General features: G+C 47.7%; 1 protein-coding gene across 1 annotated transcript; it reads left to right on the top strand.

Annotated features, from left to right (window-relative positions):
- Positions 1 to 4: 4 nt before the first annotated feature.
- On the top strand, positions 5 to 24,766 carry LOC104412553 (integrin beta-5-like; the record flags this gene model as incomplete). Its single annotated transcript, XM_010023304.1, has 6 exons — positions 5 to 293; positions 17,636 to 17,858; positions 18,561 to 18,664; positions 22,211 to 22,327; positions 23,489 to 23,655; positions 24,180 to 24,766. Coding segments are annotated over 6 exons (996 nt in total), but the record flags the coding sequence as incomplete, so codon positions are not given.

Below are 24,766 nucleotides of genomic sequence, written 5' to 3'. Positions count from 1 at the left end.
CCATGCCGCGCCGGCCAGCGGCAAGTGCAGCGGCAACGGGACCTACGCCTGCGGGCTGTGCGAGTGCGACGCCGGCTACCTGGGAGCCAGGTGTGAGTGCGAGGAGGGTGCCAGCGGGGACGTGCACCAGGCCATGTGCCGGGAGGCGGAGGGCAAGCCCCTCTGCAGCGGGAGAGGGGAGTGCAGCTGCAACCAGTGCCTCTGCTACGAGAGCGAGTTCGGGAACATCTACGGGCCCTTCTGCGAGTGCGATGACTTCTCCTGTGCCAGGTACAAGGGAGTCCTCTGCTCAGGTAGGAGCCTTTCCTCACTCATGCCCTCTGCTTCCTGGGGATGGGGACACCGCCCTGACATGGGCTGGTGCATGAAGGGTGTGCGAGGGGCTGTGCCTGCCCCACCTGCTGAAATCTGCCCTGTTTCTTGAGGCATCTGTGCTCCCTTTGTTTTCCTTATGAGGGAAAGCAGGGAGAGGCTGAAGTGCATCCACACTAATGAGAAAAAGTTCATTATCTCCATTGGAACTGAGTTTCCAGCATTAGAGTGAAAGGCTCTCTCCTTGCAGACTTGTCCTTTGCCCATGTCCCACGGAGATAAGCAGAGTCTTGGCTTTGGCATTGTTATTTTGACATAACCACAAACATCTCATGCATGCTGAAGTGCAACCCTGAGGAAGAGTAAACTAGTACAGGCTTGAATCCCCTGAAGTTTTTTGGTCTCTTAGGTTGGATTTCTTCTATGGGTGCCATCCTGCCCTGTGTAGGAAGGAACTTTTTTTTTAAAAAGATAAAGCATTTGAAGAAATCCCCTGGTGCAATGCAGTGAAAGGAAAAGTTATGTTTCAGTCTGTTACTTAGTAGAGAAAAATCTGTGTTAAAGATTCCTAGAGGTATTTTACATACAGACTTTTCTGTGCACTGGGAAAACAAGTTGTTCATTTGGAAAGATGTAGCCAGTCAGCTTTGCTTAAGTAAAGGTAGAGGAGTTATTTAGCTGTGTTTGCTAAAATGGCTTTAATTCCTTCTCAGTCCAAGGTCACATAATTTACCTTGCACGTAATTGCCTGGATTAGCCCTCAGACATAATTCCTTCAGTTGGAGCTGGGCAAAAAGTTGTCCTGCTTTCAAGCAAGTAAAATATTTCCATAACTGAAAATCTTGGACAAAATTTCCAAAACATGTGTAAGCTTGGAAAGTAGCTATTTTTAGCATTTTCTCCAGGGAAGTGGTGTCTTTTTCTCCTGCTGTTTATCTTGCCCTGTGTATTTCTGAACTGGACAATAAGAGATGAGGCAGCTTTTGGTTGCAGATTTCTGGATGTTTGGGATGATCATATCATTGGGTGGGTAGAGGATGTTCATGCTCATTTTCCTGTAGCCTGGCCAGTGATGTATTGGCACTGCTGAAGACAGGGCAGATGATAACTGGGTTTTCGCATTGCCCTGGTTCTCCCCACTGCAGAGTGGTGAGAAAAGTGACTGCCCAGGACTGAGAGGGCTGGGAGGGTCCCTGCTGATGCAGGAGCAGAAAGAGGGGTGAGCAAGTAGAAAAAGGTATTTGAAAGTAGATGGGGGGAAAAATAACCTAAACTGTGAGGTAATTAAGAGCAGTACTGCCTGGGGGGGTCTCCATATGACCATACTGCTTTAATAGCATCATTCCACCCGAAAAGAGTATATTTAATAGCAAGCAGGGCAGCAATGCTATAAAGAGAGGTTGGAAGCTACTGGAATAGCAGTTGGTACGGTAAGAGAAACACATCCCTTTGCTCCTATTTCCTTTTCATCAGGAGAGCCAGAGCTCTGATGCCACACAGGAAAGCAGGTTGTGTGTCTTCTGTTGCACCTGCTTTCTTCTATCCCTGTGGAGGGCTTCTGGTGCGGGGAAGAGCAGCATAGCTGGTTTGGGATTTGCCAGAGTTGTTTAAAGTCATATAAAAGTCCTTTTAATAGCTATGAAAGAAAACAAAGGGCAGGCTGAGGCCAAGTGGCCTCTTTGCTCCAGGGGTGGGATGGATTCTGGATGGAGTCTGGCACGGCTGTGTGGGTTGGGTCTTCCTGTGCCTCTGGTTATTTCTATTGCTGTTGTTTGTGGGCTTTTTAAAAAAAAAAAAAAAATTAAAAAAAAAATATCCAGGAGTTACGATGCTGAATCTGAGCTGTAACAAGCACCGTGCCAATGACAGAATGTTTTGAGGTGGTTTTGTCAGCCCAAGAGGCTTGAGGCTTTACCAGCCCAGCAGAAGCGTCTGAGCTTTTGCAGTGGGGCTGTGCCCAAAGCTGACCCTAACAAACAGCCCTCTGCTACACAAGAATCTCTGGTGGCTTTCAGCAGATGTGTACTCTCTCCTCCCTGCAGATGGGGTCTTCCTGAAAAAGACCATGTGTTTAGTTCAGCACTGAACATCTCTGGCAGCACACATAGACTTGGCCTTGGGTGCAGAGCAACCTTCAGGATGATCATGTGGGGTCCAGCCACTGCTTTTGTTCCTGCAAGGGGGAGAAATGACACCCTGCCCTCCCTATGTCTTCTCCTGGGCACAATATCTGCCCCTCCCCCTGAAAAGTCCTGGCATACCAGTGCCTGCCATCCTTGCAGGCTGAATCCCATGGCAAGGGGAGACCAACAGCTTTTAGCAAATGCAGAAATCAAAAAAGCAGCATGTGGGGAGCTGTCATTTTGCTGGAGATCATTGTTGTCTCAGTCCTTTCTTGGGAGTTGCTTGGCTTGAACCCATGGGGGGAACTCATCACTGCTGTCAAGGGCTTTATTTATACTGCATTAATCTTCTGGCAGTGTAGAAGGAACTTAATGCTTCTCAGTGCATTTCTGATGACTGTATTTCGAACAGTGTTTTCACCCCAAAGGAACCCAACCTCAGTTTTAGCACATGGGCTCTGTTAAATGTGTTTACACCTGCCCAAGCTTTTGAATAAGATAGTATCATGAACCTCTGAGTGGCCATCCTGAACAGAGCAGGCGGTCCAACCCAACCCGACGTCTGGGAAACACCAGGAGGAAAGCACAGTTTTTGAAGCTGAGGAGTAAAGAAAGGCTGTGCTTTTTGCATGCCTCAGCTCAGATGCAGGATGAGCCCACCACCAACCAGCCTGGGCATTTCTTCATTTTATAATCTGGAGTGAGACTGTTCCTATTGAGTTGCTGCCATGACACAGGGCTGGCTGGCAGGTTGCATTTAGGCATCCTGTATTCCCACTGGAAGCTACAGGAGGTTGAAATAGTTTGAAATGAACTATGAGCTTCTTGTCTCTTGGTACTCAGTCCTTTGGCCAACAAAAGCATTTTCATTCCTAGGTTCATTTGTAAATATTGGCGCCTCATTTTGTCAGTGTTTGAGAGGAGCAATGACTGCAGGCAGTGCTGCATATGGCTCCTGTCCTTTTGCAGCCCTCCGTGAAGTGGAGAAGCAGTTTTTAGGTGGGAGATATCTAAAGGAGAAGCAAGAATTTAATTCCTGTCAGTGGGAGGTTTAATGTGCCTCCTGCATCTGTGGGGCAGTTGGGAAAAGGAGTCATTTATAACACCTCATAAATGTTGATTCAAATTGCATCCAACTCTTAGTTGATGCTATTTAGTTACTAGTAAGTGGCATTTGTTCTGCTGCTCCCTGAGTCCAGTTAACAGCTCCAGAGCAGATATTTCAAACCATTAATCGAACTTCTGGAGGGGTCACTGGGGCTGGCTTGCAGCAGTGCTCTGTTCCTCAAAAAAAGATGTAACTGGGTTATCCACTGTATCATACTCTGAGAAAGCAGGCAGTCACTTCCCAAACCATCGAATGCTTTGCTCACAGTTTTTGTCTGGACAGAGAAGTTGTCCTCTCGCACTGAGACCTTCCGTACGTCACTCTGGCCTCTACTCTGAAATGTGGGTGTCTGTGGGACAGGAGAAGAGAGCCCTCCTACCGGTAGCCAGGCTTAGGAAGGGGCAGCTGGCTTTGTGGCCCGGCGGCTCTTTGAAGCTTTGGCTGCCTGCCAGGCAGTTTGACAAAGGAGGAAGCATCTCAGTGCTAATTGCATTCCTAAAGGTCCCATAAAAAGAGATGACAGAGGGAGGAGAGGCCCCAGTGAGGGCATCACTTGTTTGCCTCTAATGAAGAGAGACTGGCTTGCTGGAGGCCAAGCTTCATTAGCTTCAGTGCTGCAGACCTATTTTTTCTCAAAGGGGGCTATGCAGAGTAGTACAGCATCATCTTTACTTTGGTGCTTCTAGAGAAATTTCCCCTTAACCATCACCACTGTTACCTGGCTCCCTGTGTAGATGGCATTTGCACACTCTTCAGCCAAGGACTGTAGCTGTGCACGGGAACATTGCTACCTAGGCATAAGTAAAGAGCACTCACTGTGCTGCGAAATGTTTCTCCCCCTCAATACAAAGGATCTCATCCCAAAAATCCAAACTGCCCGAGAGACACAGCAACTGCTGATGTTAGTGTAGCTTTGTCAGGTCAGATCTTTTGTGGCTTCTCCATTTTTATAGAATTAGTCAATAAATCAGATTTATGAATGCTTTGCAATTTTAAGTCAAACCCTGCAACTTTTCTCTAGCTTTTAAGCATCCGCTAGCATCTTAACTGGTTAAGATGACTAGAGATTATAGCTGGCTAAAGCATGGTGAGATGGTGATGCCTTGGAGCACTGAAACCGGGAGTCTGGCCTTGCTTGCTGGTACAGGGCTTCCAGGGACACAAAAAGCTTGGGTCAGCAATAAAGTATCACATGTCAACTTTGCAAATATCCACAAGTGCCAGAATCACTTCTGAAAGTGACAGCTCTTTGATAATCCATGGCTTACTTGTCAGAGAATAGCCAAGCTGATGTGCGATGCGGCTCCAGCTGTCCTGCAGAAACCACTTCAAAAACTGCTGAGGATGTACAAGTCCTCAGTATTTGTTTCTGAATGCTTCCCTTTCTTGGTTTTATAAAATGGGGAAGCACTGTGAGGTTTTAGCCTCTGCTAAGGTCCAGTGAGATGAGGCTTTTCTGTTTGTTTTAACACAGCCTCAAACTAGAAATCTCACCCCTACTTCTGCAATTTGTTTTTGGCATTCCCTGTCCCAGGCACTGTAACTGTGTTTAGCACCACTGTGTTTGCAGGAGGTCTGTGGGATGATGTGGGACTGATGGCTTAAGTGCTGGTGTGGCAGTTTCTGATTGTGCAATAGAAGCCCGCTCTTTTAGAGCAGTGCTCAGGTTTGGTGGTACTGCTGGTATCTGCTCCCTGGGGTTTCTAGTGGGGTCTGTTACCATACAGATCACTGTGCCCATGGACACATCTTACGAAACAGACTTTTTGCCATACTTACTTTTGCAGTTATTATTCACCTACCCAGTGGTAGTGCCTGGATGGAGCATGCTGGTGTGCCTCTGAAGGCTTAGATGTGAGGATAAAGGTGATCCAGCTTTAAAAACTTTTTTCTTTTTGGTCTTAATTCTCTTCATTCCTAGCATGTAAATTTTTGCCAAAAGCTGCTGTTACAAAAGAAATGGGTGGTATTTGATTTGTTAACCTCTGAGGTGCAGGTTATGGGCTGAGTGTGGTTTGGGGAGGAAGGGGAGCTTTCCGGTGCCCACTGTCTGTTGTGGCACCAAGGAGTGGGGGGTGGCATTAAGTAAATTTAGCTCCTTCCAGAAGGGAAGAGAGTGGCTTGTGGCAGAAGGAGAATAGGGAACAGAGCCTAAACCACATCTGCAATGTTTTCTTTTAAGTCGTGTCAAGCCTTGTTATCTTTAGGCTTTTGATCTGGGGATTTATTTTTTTTCTTTTTAATTTAGATTGTGTAAAAAGTTGGCATCTGAGCACTGTCTAGTGAGGAGGACCTGAAGGGGGGAGACAAAAGGACCATATAAGATGTGGAGGTTAAAAATAATCCCTTGTTTTTTTCTAAGTGCTTGTGTGGCCATGAGCCATGCAGCAGTGGAGGAGATGTGGCTCTGTCTCTGGGACAGCTGCCCCACAGGTCAATCCTGCTCCAGTCCCTGGGCTGGAGGAGGAGGAGGAGCATACCTCTAGCAGCATTTTGAGGCTTATTTTGGTGATAGAGGGTACAGAGTCAGCTCAGGTCACTGAGGTGCAACTTCACTTTGCCAGTTGCTTCATTAGTGGTCCCAGGTATTAACAGCAGGTGGGGAGCTCGTGGCGAGCGCCAGGCAGCGGCTGTATGTGCTGTCAGGATTGCAGAGCATGGGAGGGTGGTTTGGAGTGAGCTGAACCTGGAAAAGTCTCTGAGCCCAAACCCTTTTCCATTAGGGTTATAGGACTGTGAGTGTCCCTTTTCCCCAGGGACAGGGAGCTAAAAAACATCTGAAGATGGGCTAGAAAACAGAGGTATGTAAGTGTTGTCATGCTGTATGTGCCACCAGGTGCCCATTGCTCCTTCTTAGCATCCAACTAAGAGTAAGTATCCCACTTACTCTTATCATGTGGATTAGTGTAAAGAAATGTAAGGTTTAGGTCAGCTCTGTTTGCTCACATCCTGTGAGCTGGTAGGGCTGAGGTGGGGATTAACTGGAAGAGCAGTCAACTGAATTCACCTTCATCCTTCTCTGACCAGCACTGCTCTCACTCTGCGCACACGATCCCTGCAGATGCTGTTTGGCTGTGTGTCCAATGTCATTTGTCTTGCACAACATCTGAGCCCTAAAAAACTCCTTTCTGCTTTTTTTCAAAGTGTGTTTGTACAAACCAGATCTTTTCTGATGTTAGTCATTGATATTCCTGCATTACTGCTTGACCTCCTGCAGAGTGTAGGGGCTCCCGTGCCATTGCAACATTTTGGGGAGCCAGGGTGTTACTGCTCGAGCAGTGATTTGGAAAACGTTTCCGCAGGCAGGGAGGGAGCTGTGGAGGAGCCCACTGCTGCTGTCGCATGTGGGATGCTGGCTTTTAGGACTCACTGCAGCACCAGGAGCTGGTGGACGAGCCCTGGGGTCACCCCAGGCTGCTTCCCGTGGTGCTTTCCTGAAAGGCCAAGTCTGGCCACCTGGGGACAGCGAGCTCCGAGAGCAACACTTGAAACCTCTCAGCCTTTAATGGGGAATGTCACTGGGAAACTCACCACTCTTTACGCAGTGTGAAGAGGATGAGAAATCACAGGAATGCATATGGGATGTGCTTATCCATTGCGAGCAGCATGTGGTGCCCTGTGTCCTCATCACACCCTGTGCTGGGGTGGCACCTTCTGTGGTGGGAAGCAGGGATGTCCAGCCCTGGGCTCCCAGATAATTTAAAAGGGTGGAAAGAGACTCCCCAGGAGCTATGTGAGTGGCTGGCTGACTTTAGGAATGTTTGCTTTTTTTCTTGCAAGCAAAGGGCTCCTGAGCGTCAACCATTATTGTTTGGGAGAGCTGGAGCAAGGCAGGGAAATGGGAGAACTCGCACCTTGGTGTGTTACTGCTAACCATTGATACCTGTCACCATGTGTCAATGAATTGCTTGTTATATGTAACAGGGAAGCTAGGGACGGTTTTTATTTGAAACACATCCTCTACCAATGCAGGTTTTCTGGGTCACATGGATGGCCCTTGGCTCAGGCAATAGCTTCCTCCTCTTGGCAGTCGTAGGTCAAGAGAGATGGGCACTCTGTAAACCACCCTGTCCTTAATGCTGTCTCGCTGGTGTCTGTGCAGCCAGCCTCTCAGTTTTGAGAGCTCCTTCACTCTTTGCGGGTGGTTTTGAGGTCTCTCTGTCTTAAGCTACCAAATTCAGCAGCGTGTCCCATGTGTTTCTGCGTGTACTCATCTCCAGGAGCCGTGGCTCATAGCCCCAGTGCAGATAGGGGCTGAGAGATGGATGGGAGGTGTTTGCACCCTAAATTTCATCTTTATGAAGTCTCTATTTCCCTTGCACACAAATCCTTGGTGGCCTTCTGTAGGTGCATGGGGGTGACTCAGTGCATCTGTTTCCTCACATCTCTGATCCTTCGGGGGCTCCTGAAACCTCCCTGCCACTTCCCCCTCCAGGGCATCGTTTCCATCCTTCCCCAGTCTCTCTCTTCTGCTTCCTCTCTGAGTTTATTTTTTTTCCCTTTGACCTGGTTTCTGTTCTCTTTCCAATGTAATCCTCAGACATGTGCTGCTCTCCTCCAAGAGCATGCACCTCCTCGTCCTGCTCTGTGCCCATTGAAAAGGCTGAGCATCCCATGGGGTTCAAACGGCCACTGTGCTGGGGCAAATGGCATGGGGTGACCCTCGCCCTCTGGCCATGACCTGTGAAAGCATGGCCAGTTCTTGTAACTGTGGCATATAAAAATGCCTGGTTCCCCCTCTGATTGCTCTGCTAATGACCTCCTGCATGTTTCAGGTTAGAGAAGGCTGCGTTTCAGTGCAGGTGGATGGTTCCTAGCTAGAATGCTTCATGTGTACGCTCCTCTGGATTGCTTTCCCAATAAATAAGTGCAGTATTAGGTATTATACCACCAGGTATTACATCGTTGCCTGTTAAATATTACTGATTATTTGGGATTTGGACATGATGACCCTTATGGGTCCCTTCCAACTCAAGATATTTTATGATCTTTGCATGGATTTCTCATGGGAACACAAATGTTTTTTTCCTGTTTTTTCCAGTTTCTGCTCAGTGCTGTGTGTATTCTTCATCTCCCTTTCTGTTTCTGGCAGCAGGTATACCCTGCCTGCCCTACCTTGCTTAGTCCAAGGGTTTGTGTTGTTTGTTCACACTGAAACAGCAATTGAATCAAGCTTTCTTTTCCCAGCATATTGCATATTGCTTTGCCAGAGTTTCCATTCCATTCCTGGCATGAAAGGGCAAAGCTGCCTTTTCTTACCCCTCCTTTCCCCCTGCCCTGGCCCTCACTGCTGTCAAAGTCTTGCAGCTCTCCCCAAATCTGGCAGCAGCTCCTTTGAGGACCAACCAGCACACAGTGCTGCTGTTCCTGCCTCTTTTCACTGGGGTTTCTCCTTTTCCCTGAGCGGACCTTTTGCAAGCATTAATGCATGCTAATGAGACATTAAATGCCAGGGCAGAATTAAAGAATAAAGAAGTGACGTCTTTGACATCTTTACAGGAGCCAGAGCTCCGTCTGTGGATCTCTGCTCTTAAAGAGGCACAGCATGTGGGTCGCAACTGGAGGTGTCATCTGATGGTGCATGTGCGTACCCAATCCGCCCTATCCTGCTGCAGCTGCCCCCTCCCACAGCCAGGAACCACATATCCCAGAAAGTAGAACACTCCAAAGTGAAAACAAGATGAACTTCGAAAACACAGCTCATCACCTACTTGCTCCCCAGAGAGCGGTCTTAGAACAAACCCGCTTAAATGCTCTGCCTCTATGGTCAGCAGCTCACTGAGTTTGTCATTTGCATTTGGTCCTTCTGATGATAGTAATTAACAGAAATAAACTTTTGGAAATTAATGCTGTATTTGGGGTTTAGAGGCAGATGAAAGCCTCAGACCAGCAGGTGAGTGAAATTCTGGGTCTCTGCATTTCTTGTTGACATGCACTGACAACCTGTGAATTTTACTTAGTTTGGTTTAAAAAATTGGATTTAAATAATTGACCTGAAAGAGAAGTGCAGCACAGGCTGCGGGTTCACTCTTTCTTTTTTTGTCTTATTTTGAATGATATTCTGCCTTCTTCCAGCTTCTTTGGAAAGGGAGAAATCTGTTCCAAAACCATGGACCTTTGGTGAACTTGAACCAGATTATGTGTTTACATCCAAATACAGAACTGGGCAAGGCTCCCATGGCACTGGATTTTGCAGAGAAAGACTCTCTCTCTCTCTGCTCTGGAGCTCACTCCTCTTAACAAGGTCCAGCTGAAAGGGCATTCAGCCCACTTGGGCTTTGGCAGGGTGGGAATTAGGTTGCTTTTCATTTGAAGGATGGTCCTGAACCATAGAATTTGGCCCTGGAGTTCAGTCATTTGTGATTGTGCAGCTTAGTTTTGGAGCCACATTTTATTCTAAGAACAAATCTGGAGGGTTTTTTGGGTTTGAGCTTATAGGATCCTGCTCAAGCACTAGAGTGGGAGGATGAAGATCATGCTTCCTGGAGGCACTGCACACTAGTGAAAGGGTTGTGGGACTACAGCTTTTCTCAAGCCCTTTATCTGCATTTCATCTAACTGTGTGCTCACTGTATGTCCCCTCATGTTTCTAAATCTTCCAGAGCCTTCATGGTGCCAAAACCTGAAGGCTAAATGTAGAGTTGTATAAGCAGACCTGGACAAAAAGATGGGCCAAGAAAGTATATAATTGGGGAAGAAGCTTCTGCTTCTGAACCCATGGCTGTTGCTGATATCTTGACAGGGTTGAGAGAACCAAGTGGAAACTGCTGTTTGTCAAACAGTTTTCTTTTTGTCAGGCTTTTTGGGGAGAAAAGATACAAATGGGGGGAGCTGCACTGAGAGTATTTTGTGAGCAGGTCTCATCTGTGTTGTCTGTAAGGAGTCCGGGGAGCTGGCTGGAGAGAGGAGCACTGCAATGGGAAAGGCGCTGGTACATCCCATGGGAGACCAAATAAATGCCTGCAGGAGAAGGGATGGAGGTTGATAGAAAAGGACAGTGGCACAGAGCCCTTTTTCAGCTAGAGGATTGGAAGGATACAGGAGGGGGAAAAAACAGGATTCACACACACGTTCTTATCTGGCTTAAGGAATAATATGAATTGTTAGCAGCTTTAGCAGTACCTTCCATATCAGGTTCTTAAGGGGTGACAAAACCAAGGATGAGCATGTGCCCAATTTGGTGGAATGATATTTCGACCCATGGCTCAAGGGGAATCAGTGCACCCATCCTGGTTGCTCCTGCTTGGGATGAAGCACTATGCCTCTGGGAGGATCTGGCAGCAGCCCTCACCCCGTATCACTCCCTGCATCAGGAGCAGAGTTGGCAGCAGCACCTGAAAACTCTGGTTCCCAGCTCTGGGTCTCCATCCAAAAGGCCACGTGTGGCAGGCTCAGCTGAGGCGCTAACGTAAGCAAAAGTCAAGAGATTTGTGGAGTGCTGAGCTTACTTAAAAAAAGAAAAAAAAAGGAAGGCTTATTTTAAGAAATGCAGCTTTAGATCTCCTTCAGGAAATGACTCCTCGCTGCCAGTTTTGGCTTTCTGGTGGATCATCAGCCGTACCTCGTGATTGCGTTTCAGCTTCCCTTCTGTAGCAGAGAGAAGGAAAATGAGGAAAGGCTGGCCAGGGCTGCCGCAGGAAATCCGCCTGCCCCTGATCACTTTCAGCTACCTTTATGAGACAGCAGTTTCCAAAGCCGTTTTCCTTGCCCAGTTCTCATTTAACCCAGAAGTTCCCAAGTGAGTGAGAAACTAGAGGGCTTAGGGTTTTTTCTGTAACGGCAGTGCTGCAGCGTGGTGGATGCTGGCAGTAATGTGGAGCTGGTGATGGGGCTTGTGGTACCCAAGCAGCTCAAGCATTTATTTGTTCCTTTGCCTTTGGTTTCGTTAGTCTGCTACTCTGGTGCTGTTTTTGATGATTGATGAGCTCAACCAGCACCAGGATTAAGTAAAGGCTTATTTAAAGCCTTGTCAATTCTTGGCCAAACCCGTATGCTTCAGGACATAAATGTCGAAATTAATACAATAGAAAGATGCACACAGATCCATGGCATCTGGTGCAAATAACACACAGGAAAGCACTATTTAGTTATTACTCTTAGTGTTGGTTTTGTTGTTTCAGTGTTGTGTTGTGGATAAATGAGCATGGGCGAGCTCTCTTCTTGTGTGAATGAAGGCGGTTGGTGGATGCATTTCAGTTTACAGAGAAACCTTAGACCCTTGACATTTGACTGTCTTTGTTTATATAGTAACCTCCTTTTCACAAGGAGGTTTGTAGGATCCAACCTGCCACCCCTGTTTTCCCTGCCAGTCTGTGACCTGGGGAATGAATCCTAACTCCTGCCCCAGTATTTAAAATTTCCTGAGCTCTCCATGACTTCTAGCAGTGCCAACCATCTGGCAGCAGATTGGTGCTGTGAACCTGAGCTGTGCTGCGGGCAGGCTGCCTCACCTTGCCTGGCCTCTGGAAGTGCAGCTCTGGCTGCTTTGAGTCATGGAAAGAGGTTAGTGGGAAAGTCGATGATTTATTTGCCTAAGCAGGCACTCTGTCTTACCATAGCCCTTTCCCAAATGGAAATCTCTAAGTTTTCCAAGTGTTCAAAGCCGCCTTCCACTGCCCTTCCTCCTCCCACTCAAAATGTGCCATTCATGGAGCCTCTTCTGCAGACATCGAGTGCTTTCTGATGAGAGATTGGTTGGTCTGATACTAAACTGATATTGAGGCCGTGCCCTGTGTCAGTAGGGTTTGGCAACTTTCTCATAAGCAGACGTTTTGGGTGCATCCACCCCTGGGGAGTGCAACGTGTGGCTTCTGCACTGGGGCTCTCTGGGTGATGGGCACAGTGGCCAGGTTTCATTAAAGGGGTGGCAGCAGGGAATCTGGAAATTGCTTACCATAACTTATTTCTCTTAATTGGTTTTCCCGTGGAGTATTGGTTTTTTTTTCAAACTAGTTGTTCAAGTAACCAAAAATTAAAAAACACACAGCATTTTGAAGGTCCTGACCCAAAGCCTGCATGTGAGCAGGGAGGCACAAAAATAATTGCCTTGAATTAATAGGAACAAACTGCAGTATGACCTTTCCCCTCCCAAGTGCTCAGAAACCAAGAAACTGGCTTAAAAATACTGAGGATTATATTTTTCTTGTGGATAGGCACATCAATTTAATTTTCTAGAAGGTGAGGAAAAAAAAGAGTGTTGGAGGGGCTTGTTTTCAAACCCTTTCTCCCCCTCCATAAAAGCTGGTACCTTTTTTTTTTTTTTTTTTTTTTTAATTTATTTCAGAAGAAAACTTTTATTTTTCCACAATTTAGTGGTCCCCAAAAGTAAGTGGCTTTAGGTAAACCAATTCCTATCCAAAGACCTAGTGACAGGGCTTTTAGTGCATTGAGTTTCAGACCTCTTGGAGCAGCAGCAGTCAGTGCAGTTCCTAAAAGGCAAACAGTTATCGCAGAGGGCAGACGGTCTGTCCCGCCAAGCACTCGGCCACTGCAGGGTCATATTTTGCAGCCTGCTGTCAGGAAGCCTGGGATGAAATCAGGGTCAGAGGCTGGAAGTTTCTGCCCGAAGCTGTTGTCCTGATTCGGGCTTACCAGCAACAACCCTGCTCGGAGACTGGGGCCACGGTACACAGTGCCGGTGTTGAGGTGAGGGCAACCCAGGTTTGCGCGGTTCCAGGGTGAGGGCAGAGAGGATTTGCGGCTGTCATCCCAGTGGGCAGCTGAGGGAGAGAGGCAGAGGCCGCTGGGGTGAAATGAGGACAGCTGGACATCCTGCCAGAAGCTGCCTGAGTGACAGCGAGATGTGCAGCTGAGCTGGAGCACAGCAGTGGGATGGGGATGTATTTCAGAGAGAGGCAGAGGGAACATCTGAGCTGCGGGTCTAGGTCCATCTTGGTGGCCCCCTCAGAGAGAGGGTGCCTCCAAGCAGTGTTGCACCCCACTGCTCCTGCCCTATGGATCCCAAACTAGTCCAAATTTAGTCTCTCTGTTCTGCTTTACCCCTGCAAAAACATTGCTTTCTTCTGCTACACCCTCCCAGTGTGTTTCTGCAGCCTCCCTAACATGTGTTTCGTGTTAGCCCCCAACAGTCAAGAGCTGGCTGGAAAGTATGTTATCAAATTCAGAGGGAGCATTTCATTTCCAAGTTAGATCTGGATCTTTTAAACATCTATGCTTGTCTTATTTCAAGGATGGGAACAGAAGAAAATACCTCTTATGTTTGGAGAACATAATTGATGTCTTTTGGCTTACAAACCAGCTTTAATAGAGAACATGCAAACACAAAAGGTTGAAGGGGGTTAAAGTCCAGCGTAGTGTCCTGCATTATGAGACTTCTGCTGGTGCAGAGGTGTGTTGAAACACACCCTCCTCAAGGACTCATTTTCATGTTGGAAATGAAACTGGGAAGTGAAACTAGGTTCATCATCGGCACAGTGATGGAAGGCTTCCTGCAGGCATGATCTTACATGGCATACAGACTGCTTCACTACATCAGCACAAAGTGTGACCGTAGGATAGCTGAGACTGCAAACATGCAGCACATTTTGCTGAAAAATATGAGTACCAGGCAGTAATATGCATGCTGTAAACCTCAGCTCTCGGTCACCATCGCCAAATGACTTGCTCCCACATTGCCTCAAGGATCCTCGCAGGTGGACGTTGAGAATTAGGATGACTCTGTCATGGCCATATGAGAAATAAATGTATCCCATTTTCCATGTTTTTCCAGTCTTCCGGCTGTGTGGGAGGCGGATGGAGAGCAGCAGAAGTAGAGCTCATGGTACTTGCAGGAGTAGCCACTCTTTCATGCTGATGCAGTGAAGATTGTAACATCTTTGCCATTAAAGGTCAACATGGAAATTTCCACTCTTGGCACATTCCCCATGATGAGCTTCAGCCAGTGACTTCTTGCCCGTTGAGCCAGTGTGGCCAAGGCAGAAACATATTTCAACATGTTTTTAAATTTTAAGCTCACACCCCACGCTTAGTCACCCTCATATAGAGGGCTTTTTCTTCATCCCCTTCAATAAACAAAACCACTTGCTTTAAGATACTGTTTCTTAATTTCTCTAATAGCAGTGGTTTAATAGGGTGCATTGTTTGGAAATGGCTGTTTCCCTTCCTCAGGACAGTTGTTCCAGGCTCCATACCCAGCCTGCCAGGGGATTGAAGGGATGGGCCTCCTATTTTATAGCCTCCTATACTGGACTGGCACTGACAGCTTTGAAAACTAAATCATTTTATGGTCCAGAGACATATTTCCAACGATTTAACATCTTGTACTAGGCTCTGTGGTGTTCTCAGAGGTCTGAGCTAAAGCTGATGATACAGGGACTCTGCCCCTCTGCCCATGGGGATTGCTGCCACCCACATTGAGACCATGGGGCAGTGTGAATGCAATCTGCTTGCTTCTTGTGGCTCTCACAGCTCAAATTCAAGTGTGAGCACATTTACTAGAAGTCATATACATGGATTCCCAATGCCAGCTGCTTTGGATTCCTTGAAATAGTGCCCATTTAAGAAAACCATGATTTATAGCTAATTTGGACCCATTCATTGCCATGGAGGCACCAAACTCTGTGTGTGAGAGCCTGATTGCCTGAATTAATTGCAAATAAAAGTCGGCAACGCCATTTAGTTTGCATGTGAAGCAGAGGACACAGGGGTCCCTGCTCTGCAGCTGTACCCTGAGAGGTAGCTGTAGTGACTGTAGCTGTATTCACGGGCTCAAAAATGGAGCTTTATAGGGAAAGGAAGGGGCAAACCAAACCTGCCTGTACTGATCTCTGGGGAAAGAGCAAGGCTGTCGTCGTGAAGGCAAACAGAGCGAAGGACTTTTAATCTCCATCAGATGTAGGCAAGGAAAGAGGTCACCTCTAAAGATCATGTAAACATAATCTCCTCTGTCTGGTAATGTTTGAGTTTGCAAGCTGAATCCAAAGTAAATGGTGGGAGTGCAAAAGAGGTTGTAGGAGGGCAACTTGTGATGTGCTGGAACATATGAGATGCCTAGTAAAACAGAAGGTGCTCCCATGACTTTTGGCAAGGGATATAGCTTGACAATCCACAGCCTCTCTTGGAGAGATGGGAGAGGCAGGGACATCAGTGGTTTTGTGCCAATGAAAGGAACATGCATATAATTTATCCTGTCTGAGGTGCTTGAGGCTGTTTCCAGTGGGATAGCTGAGCTGTAATTAGGTTGCTGATGAGCATCGTATACAAACCCTTCAGCTCTATAAACTATTCCTTCAAAGGCATCCCTCTTCCTAGGGACTGACCAAGGAGGAATTCAACCAGTATTTCAAAGAGCTGATGGATGCCTTTCTAAAACCAGATGCTCGGCAGCCAGCCACTCCACTTACCATCACTGAAAGCCTTGAAGCCTGTTGACTTTCTCAGGTCATTGCTAAACCGAATAGCTGCAAGGGAGTGCTTTGGTAGAGGAGTGCCCTTACTGGATCAATTTCTTCATCCATCTCTGCTGTGAGCTGCCCTGAGCTACTGTATGGAGGAGCTTCAGCTGGTACCAGCAACCTTGATGGTACTGGCTGGGACACAGAGGTCTTACTTGGACACAGGTGACAGTGCTTGTTGATTTAATTTTTCTTCAGGTATTTTAAGGTTTGGGGGAGTACTTCTTAAGCAAAACTGTTAGGAAAGAAGGGTAGGAAAAACCTTTTAAAATGATTGACCTGTTAGGCTTTTTGCTGCTGCACCTGGGCTCAAAACCTCCAAGGAAGCACAGCTCCATTCCTATTTTCCTATCTCTTCATGTAACAGAGAAAAAAATACATTAATTCATACAAAACACCAGCCAGCCCTGTAAGCATGGAAGCCCTCGCAGGAGCCCCCTCTTCTACACTATTTTGAAGGCTCAGTGGTAATGCTGATCTTCAGAGCTCAGAGTCCACAGAGGGCAGCAAAGTGTGGAGGGGGAGAAAACATCTTGTAGAGTGGTGTGGCCTGGAGAAGGCTAGGCTGGAAGCAGGGCTTGGGGCCCTACTTACTGGCATGGTGGCTCTGCTAGCAAAATCGGTTGCAAGACTGTGCAGAACACTGGCTGCAGTCTGGCTGTGCCACCTCCTGTTCACCTCATGCAGTGACCAGCGAGACCACTTTGACTCTGCCATGTCCTCTGGTGCCCCTAAGTATTTGTCTGCCCAGTGTCATGCCTCTGAGATGGACATACCTGGTTTGAGAAGCAGTATTTCAAAAGCTACTGCCAGAGCCCCTTCATCATCCTGAATATTTTTGCTGTTTCAGTAGTTGTGGAAATCATGGTACTGCAGATAACCCTCATAGTGTAGCCAGAGCCTTCAGGTGGGCACATGAGTAAAGTCAAGTGATGCTTAAGAATCACTCATTGGGGACCGAGTGATAGAGTTTCTGCTTGCCTTCTGCAGAGGTGGGTGGCGTAGCACTCTGCAAAGCCCAGTTACAAGGTGCTGGGCACCAGGAGGCAGAGGCGGGGAATAGTCACTCTGTGGTTAAGAAAGGCTCATGACAACACGCTGCCGAAACGTGCTCTCAGGTGTTAATGTTTGCTTGGTGGTGTCAAGCTCTGATTGGGGGCGAACCAGGAGGGCATAAAATGGCACCCTGAAAAGAGGGGGATACTTGGGAACCGTCATCTGGAGAGAGGAAAATAAGGAGGTAGTAAGTTTGACACCTGGCCGGGGCATGCAGTCTCTACTAGCTAATTGTGTTTGAGTTCTGCAATAGCAGGTGGTTGTTCCATGTGTGAACTTGGGGTGGAAGTTGCCTCACCCAGCTGAGGGCTGTCTGCTTGAAAGAGAGCTGCTCTGTGCTCCCCATGGTCACTGTCACTGCTAGTACTTCCCAAGGGCAGTTTGTGTCCCTGTCCTGGCCTCCTGTTCCCAGGAAGGGAGAGGTGCCCATTTGTCTTGAGTTACTGTAGAAGGAAGCTGGAGGAGCTGGTAAGTAGGTATTTTTTGCTGCTAAATGTAGATAATAATTGGATACCTAGGTGTTTACCATTGCCATCTATTTGTTGCTTTGCCAAGTGAGGTCTCTAAGGCAGCTTTTCCTGCCTGGGATGCTGCTGACACCTCCCCCCTGCTCTTGCCTTCAGGCCACGGAGAGTGTCACTGCGGGGAGTGCAAGTGCCATGCAGGTTACATCGGGGACAACTGCAACTGCTCCACCGAGACAGATGGCTGTGTGTCCAGCGACGGGCAGATGTGCAGCGGCAGGGGCAGCTGCGTCTGCGGGAAGTGCCAGTGCACTGAGCCAGGGGCTTTTGGAGAGACATGTGAGAAGTGTCCCACCTGCCCAGGTGTCTGCAGCACTAAAAGGTACTCATGGTGGGGTTCAGGAGGGACGTCTGGCTGGAGAGAAGGGCAGCTCTTTGGTTCCTGGGAGACTTTGCAGCTAAGGGATTACTCCTGCTTCATTAAACAGGGGTGATGAGCCCCAGGCAAGCCTGCCTCAAAGCCCACAGTAAGCAACTTGAGAGTATCCCAGGTAGAGAAGCAACAAGTGTTATTGCCCAAGTCCTCACAGAGGGTCACATCCCTGTTTGTTTCCAGTGCTGTCCAACTCTGTAGGAAAGGCTGGCAACCCCAGTTTTGCTGCACCCTCAGCTGCAAAGGCATGGGCCCAGAGATCTGCAAGCTGCCGAGGAGTGGAGGATGGGTATGACTGCCTGCCTTACAGCAGCAGAGGTGCCCTGGCCATTAGCCTCAGACCAGCACAGAGTAGCAGTGCTGTATGCCTTGATGTCAGGCAGGATGGATTTTGCCGTAGTTGATGTGAAGCTCCTGACATCCAAAGGGCAAACAGACCCCAAACCTACCAGGTGCTTTGTACCTCATCAAATCTATTCCTAGAATCTTGAGATGGAGGTGCTTGTCCCTGAAGTTGCTTTTTCCTTGTACTGCAGATGTACATCCTCCAGACCAATAACCAGGAAGTCCCTTTCCCAGGGGTGAATTTCTGTGTTTACTATGTAGTTTCTTAGGGGTGCTTCATCTTCACCTCCATGTGTCTTTCTGCAGGGACTGCATTGAATGCAAGCTGTTTAACTCAGGAAGACTGGCTGATAACCAAACGTGCCAAAAGCACTGTAAGGATGAGATCATCACCACTGTAGATGTTCTCGGTAAGTAGGCAGCAGCAGGACTGCAGGTGGTGGGAGCCAGCAACTGTGGCATTTAGCTTCTCTTAACCAGGCCAAGACCCATCTGGAACCTCAGGGTTTTAAAATGTATGTAGTACGTATATGTGGTATTTGTGACCCTTCCTCCGGGCTGTAATATACAAGGAAGTAAAACCCCTTTAATTCTAAATAGTATCTTACCATATCTAACCATTACTACCAGTATAAGGAGCAAAGAGAATGGGATGAGATCAGATGAGATAGAAGATTAGATGAGCTGTGATAAAGTGCAAAAGGACAAAGTATCACCCCAAAAAGACATTCTCTAATCTTTTGAGAATTTGTTTTGGAAGAAGTGAGCTTGTAAGAAAGCAAAGCTGTTTTGGAGACAATGATTTCTGCTTTGGTGGAACTGACTGCTAACAGCCCCCCTGGCAAGCTCCTCTACTGCCCTTTGTGTCCCATTCTAGAGGTCACCCCACATGACTCAGCAGATGACTTTCACCCCTTCTTTTCAAGCTCCATCCTGGGAGTCTCTGGTTGTTATTTAGGGGAGTAGAGGGGGTCCAAACTTGTGACAGCTTTAACCGCAATCCTGACCCTAGCCTTAGCAATACCCCTTGGAGAGAGGGATGGAGATGCAGGGATAAATTACTGTCCACATCTGACATTTCCTCCTCTTCCCATAGTTTTTAGAGGCACAAGTGTTCTACCTTTCTTGTCCTTTCTCTCCCTTCCTCTCAAGCTGCCTGCAGGCAATGTTTTTCCCATTAACTCCTCTCATATCCAGTGTCTAGCTTTTGAATTACAACCAGTGGGGTTTCCTACCTTTCCCTTTGGGAGACTTGCTCTTGTTCTCTCCATCCTCCCTGCAATTTAGCAGGGAGTGCACCTATACTAGCACACTGTGAGAGATTACAAGGCACTTCCAAACCACACAAAGCTCCTTTCTCATGCCTGGCATGCCTGTGTTTCTTAGGAGCTAGCAAATACTGGGGATTAAAGCTCAATTCTCCTGCCGGGGTGTTGCAGCATTCCTAGAGCCAGCTTTTGTGCTGATTGCACCCTGGGAGGTGAGGCTGGGCTGTGATTTGCCAACCCCCCACATGGCTTTCGGAGAAAAACAGCCAAATTTCTGGTTTAAGACATTTTTGGGAATTATGCTTATTCTTCAGTTCAGCTACTGCAGTCACATTGCAGGTGGTGCTGAGCTCTTGGGAGCTCAGGGCACACTGCGGCTTTGAGATCAGGGCTGCTAGAGAAAGGGGTAAAGCAAAATACTCCTAGAGAAAGCACTTGGGAACTGTGGACTTCTTTACAGGCAGACTCAGCCAAATCCTGGTGTTCAAGTGTTTTTTGTGTTACGTCGCACATCTTAAAAGCCCCAGCTGAGAGGCCGAACACTGATATTTGTCATGGAAGAAGCAGTCTGCATTGTCCTGGCAGTGGAGGATGGGACTTTCTTAAATATTGAGTTGTGATGAACACACCCTGGAAGATCCCAAGGGCCTTTTGGCTCTGGGTACGAAGCAACCAGTGCTTCAAAGCTTTGTAGAGCAGAGGCATCTATCGGAATCCAAGCCAGAATGATGTCTTTTGGAAGGCTTATATGACTTGTATTGGACTCTGCAGGATCTCCTTTGCTTCTGCAACATTAAATTTCCATTCCTGATGGTTCCAGAGAGGAGCTTTCAACATGAGGGGAGCATGACAGGTCCAGCGCTGAGCTGAACCTGCCAACAACACACATCAATGAACGTGAAAGCTTGATGGGACCACCACACCTCTCTCTGTAGATGTATGATCTCTGAAACCCAGTGAAGACCAACAGAGATCATTACTATCAAGACTTATTCACTGTATCTTTTAGCAGAATAATGGTGCAAGGATGGGATTGGAAGCGGATGGGCTTGGAGGAATTAATATTTGCTGCTCAACTCAGAAGGGCATTAGTCAAGAAACATGGAAGTTTTATCTGTATTAATCTAATTAGTACTTTGCTTTGTAACAGTCAGCTTCTCCAGCCCTGCTTTTGATATCACTGTGTAGGTAGAGGAGGTTTTTCTGTCCTGAGGTAGGAACAGCTGAGGTTTGTCCACACCAGAAACCTTGTCAGAACTCAACAAAGGGGCAGTTGCATCTGGGCTCAGAGCTGTTGAAGTGGAGGGTATTAATCTTTCAACTGAAAGCAGGTCAAAGGCATTGAAAGGAAAGACAAACAGACAGGAGAGAGATAAGGGGCTGGAACAGCAGTAGTCATTAACATGATCGTTTTTCAGCATGACAGACAGGCACGGATACGAGTGCAGAGAGCTATGGGAAGCATTTTCCAGGTGCCTAAGCCAAAGTCACATCTTTGCTGGGCAGATAGCATTGAGTGCCCAAATCCCTTCCTTTCCTTTGAAACTCTCAGCCCAAGCAGGCCTATAGAGATGTGCTTCTGCAGAGATACCTGGCATGGCTGGAGATGCCCTGTCTCCCTCCAGGCACTGTCCCTGCAATGAGGACACCCCATGAGCTGTAGCCATGCAGGGCAGTGGCTCTGCTGAAATCAACCCTGAAGCTAGAGGTGCAAACCTTAGATGATGGCTTTGCTGAAACCTTTTAATGGCTTTTGTGAAGCAGCCTTCTTCAGGAAGCATCTTACAGTGATCAGAGCAGTGACAGGCTCTGTCTGATCACAGCATGGTATGTCTGGTATGTCCAGTATGTTAAACAGGCAAACATACAGTGCCTATATGGCCATGGGAATTAAATGGTCTCCTTTCTTGCAACTCCCCCATCTCTGCATCCTCCCCTCCAACCAACTCCTCCCTTCCCCCTCCCTCCCTCCTCCCTTTCCCATTTTCCTCTTCTATCTCACTCTTTAAAAACAAACTTGTCAACTGTTTCCGGAGCTGGAACCATTCAGCACAGCTGAAGCATGAGCCAGCCATGGCCTGCTGCTGCTGCTGTCCCTTGTCTGTGTCCTCGCAGGCTGAGTCTGAGCCCCACGCTTTCTCTTCAGCTTCCACTCTTGAAGAAAGGCAGCAAATTAAGAAGAAAATGGCATTAATAGCCAAAGCAGACTTGTGGAACGGAAGCAGGTGGTGTGTGTGTGTGAAGTTGCATCTGCTTGCCATGCAACGTTTGCTGAGTGCCACATTTTCTCAAGCAGTAAGTCTGGACACCACTCAGTTACAATTTGCACAAATCATGATCAAACTGTTCTGCTTTCCAGGCTTGCTCCCTGTTCCTCCTCTCCCAGGCACCCATGGGACCTGCTCAGCTTGTAGGGGAGAACTGTGCTAATTCCTAATATTAAACCTGCCAACTAAGTCAACCAAGTGCCATACTGCAGGTTTAGACATATCCGTTAGGAAGGGTAACTAGGCCAAAAATCAGGAGAACCCATGCCATTGCAAGTTGTTAGGGGGGACTTAGCTTAAAAAGAAAAGGGTGTTGGAAGCATTTGTGTAAGAAATTAGGATATAGGAGTTCTGCAGTCTTTAGGAATTTTTTTTAATATAAAAACCAAAATAAAGTTCTCAGCTCCGCATCTCATTCCAGAAACGGGTGACCCGAATGCAATTCTCTGCGCCTACCCAGTGAATAACTGCGTCATGAAGTTCACCTACTTGGAGCTTGCCAGTGGGAAATCCAACCTCACCGTCCTCAAAGAGCCAGGTTGGTCCTCCCTTGGGTTTGCTTTTAACAGCACAGGGTGCTCTGGGGGAGGTGATAGGCTGGTGAGATGCCTGGCAGGTTGGGAAAGGCTGATTTCACTGGCTGCATGAAGGCACATGTGAGCAGATGAACCAGGATGATTTAAAGTAACATGTTTTACAGTGCTAAAACCCAGATCCAAATGCACCAATTTAGTAAAAAAAAGGACTCTAGGAGTGAAATATGCACCTGAGCTGACAGCATTCCTAGCAAGTGGCTGAAGGGCTTTCTGCCAGCCTGGGATGCTGAAATTAAACCCAGCCAATTTTGTAGCAGAAAGCATCCTATGTACTGATTTGGAGATACAGACACTGGGAGCAAAAAAATCTGAAGGAGGCACCTGATGCTGCTGGTTAAGTCAGGATGTTAAGAAAGCCCCACACTACCTATGGATTTTTGCATTGCCTAAGTGCTAGCTCTGATCCAGGCAGTGTAAGGGCTGTGTGTCCCTGCTCCTGTGCCCTGGCTGCCACAGACAGCTGTGTTTCCCAGCATTATTTTAGTCACGTGCAATGCACTTTCCCAAAGCAAACCGCACGTGCTGTTGCAGGACAAGCTGGCAAGCACCCAGCATCAGCTTCTTGCAATCTCCTCTGGTCCTCTGAGGCACAGGCCAGTATGGGAAAGACTGAGATACCACATGTTTTATTTAACCAGTGCTGCGGCTTGCACTTAGTAGAAAGGCCAGTTGATTAGCTGACAGTGATGTACTTATTTAAAGTGCCTAGTGATCACCTGTCTCCATGTGGGCCAGAAGCTGAGCTGGCTTTTGCCAGAGGCACCTTAATCCTCTGCGTCCCACATGGGTCACCTGGCATTAAAACCAGACGTCACTGTTGGACGATGGCACTGCAGCACTGCTCTTCCCCGAAGCACTGAGTGACATCCCAGTGACATCCATGAGATCTGTGCCTTTGACCTGCCTCTAGCCAGGATTTTTTTTAATTAAAAAACATCCCTTGGTTTTGGAGAGGTCTGTTGCTTGGTTTAATTTAGTCACTGCTGCTAGGGCTGCCCTGAGGCCACTTGCTCAGTGGCTGCCGTCCAGGTCCGCACATCCCAGTATCCTGATCCAGGATACACTTGCACCAGAGCTAATTGTCTCCTCTCCCTTGTTACCAGCATGCAGCTCAGCCCCCAGCGCCGTGACGATCGTGCTGGCAGTGATCGGCAGCGTGGTCCTGATTGGCATCATCCTGCTGGGGCTCTGGAAGCTGCTCGTCACCATTCATGACAGACGGGAGTTCGACCGATTCCAGAGTGAACGTTCCCGGGCCAGATATGAAATGGTGAGCACAGCGTAGGGGTGCTGCTGATGTATCAGAGGGCTATAGGGGTGTGCCAGCAGCAAACAGCTCTGCAGTGATGTAGAACGGTGGCAGGCATGGGGGATGTGGGTGCTCATACCCTGCAGTGCCTCGCAGCAGGGCGTCAGGATGTGGCACCTTGTGCTGCCTTTCTCCCTGGCAATTTACAAATACTCTGCAGAAACACACCCAGCCTTTGGTATCGCCAGGTGTTTCCCAGCAGTGCTGAAGGGCTGAAGGAGGTAGGGGAGTGGGGACCCGGCTCCTGCTGGTGGCAGCCAGGTCTGTGATGGAGCCCCTCAGGGCCGGCTTTAGGTGAGGTTTTCTAGCGTTTGAGCACATTGTGGGTCTGATGGGAAAACTGTGGAAAAACAGTGCTGCTTTTGCATGTAAATACACATTTCAGTCAAATTAATTGGCACAGGAAGGGGGGATTAGATACATTTTAACCAGATACGGAATTTGTTGCTCACCTTTGTTCTTTTTGTCTGTTTATGTCTCCAAAGGCATCCAATCCTCTCTACCGAAAGCCTATTTCCACACATAATGTAGAGTTCACATTCAACAAGCTCAACAAGTCTTACAATGGTACAATTGACTGATGGTGTCTTGGCACCTGAGACTGCTGAGGACAATTGCTTGACTGTACATGCTGCTTCCCCACTTGAAGATGGGATCCTCTTCAGGGTCAAGAATCCCTTATGACAGGACTGGTTGATGACCGAAGCCTGTTATTTGCACAGTAAGGAGAAAAGTCTAGTTCGTTCTGGAGGCACGGACGCGAAGGCAGGCTCCCTGCCTGTGCTGATGGACTCCGAGCCGTGTGCGACTCCATACCCCAGCTTTCCGGATATATTAAACCTGCCAACTAAGTCAACTGAGTGCCATATTGCAGCTTTAGACATATCCCATTAGAAAGGGTGACTAGGTCAAAAATCAGGAGAACTCATGCCATTGCAAGTTGTTAGGGGGGGACTTAGCTTAAAAAGAAAAGGGTGTTGGAAGCATTTGTGTAAGAAATTAGGATACAGAAGTTCTGCAGTCTTTAGGAATTTTTTTTTATATAAAAAACAAAATAAAACTATTGTGCATA

This window comes from Nestor notabilis, unplaced genomic scaffold (assembly GCF_000696875.1).
Source record: "Nestor notabilis isolate BGI_N333 unplaced genomic scaffold, ASM69687v1 scaffold22991, whole genome shotgun sequence".
NCBI classification, from domain to species: Eukaryota; Metazoa; Chordata; class Aves; order Psittaciformes; family Psittacidae; genus Nestor; species Nestor notabilis.
The sequence above is the reverse complement of the archived record's forward strand: the minus strand, read 5'-3'. Positions and strand labels throughout refer to the sequence as shown.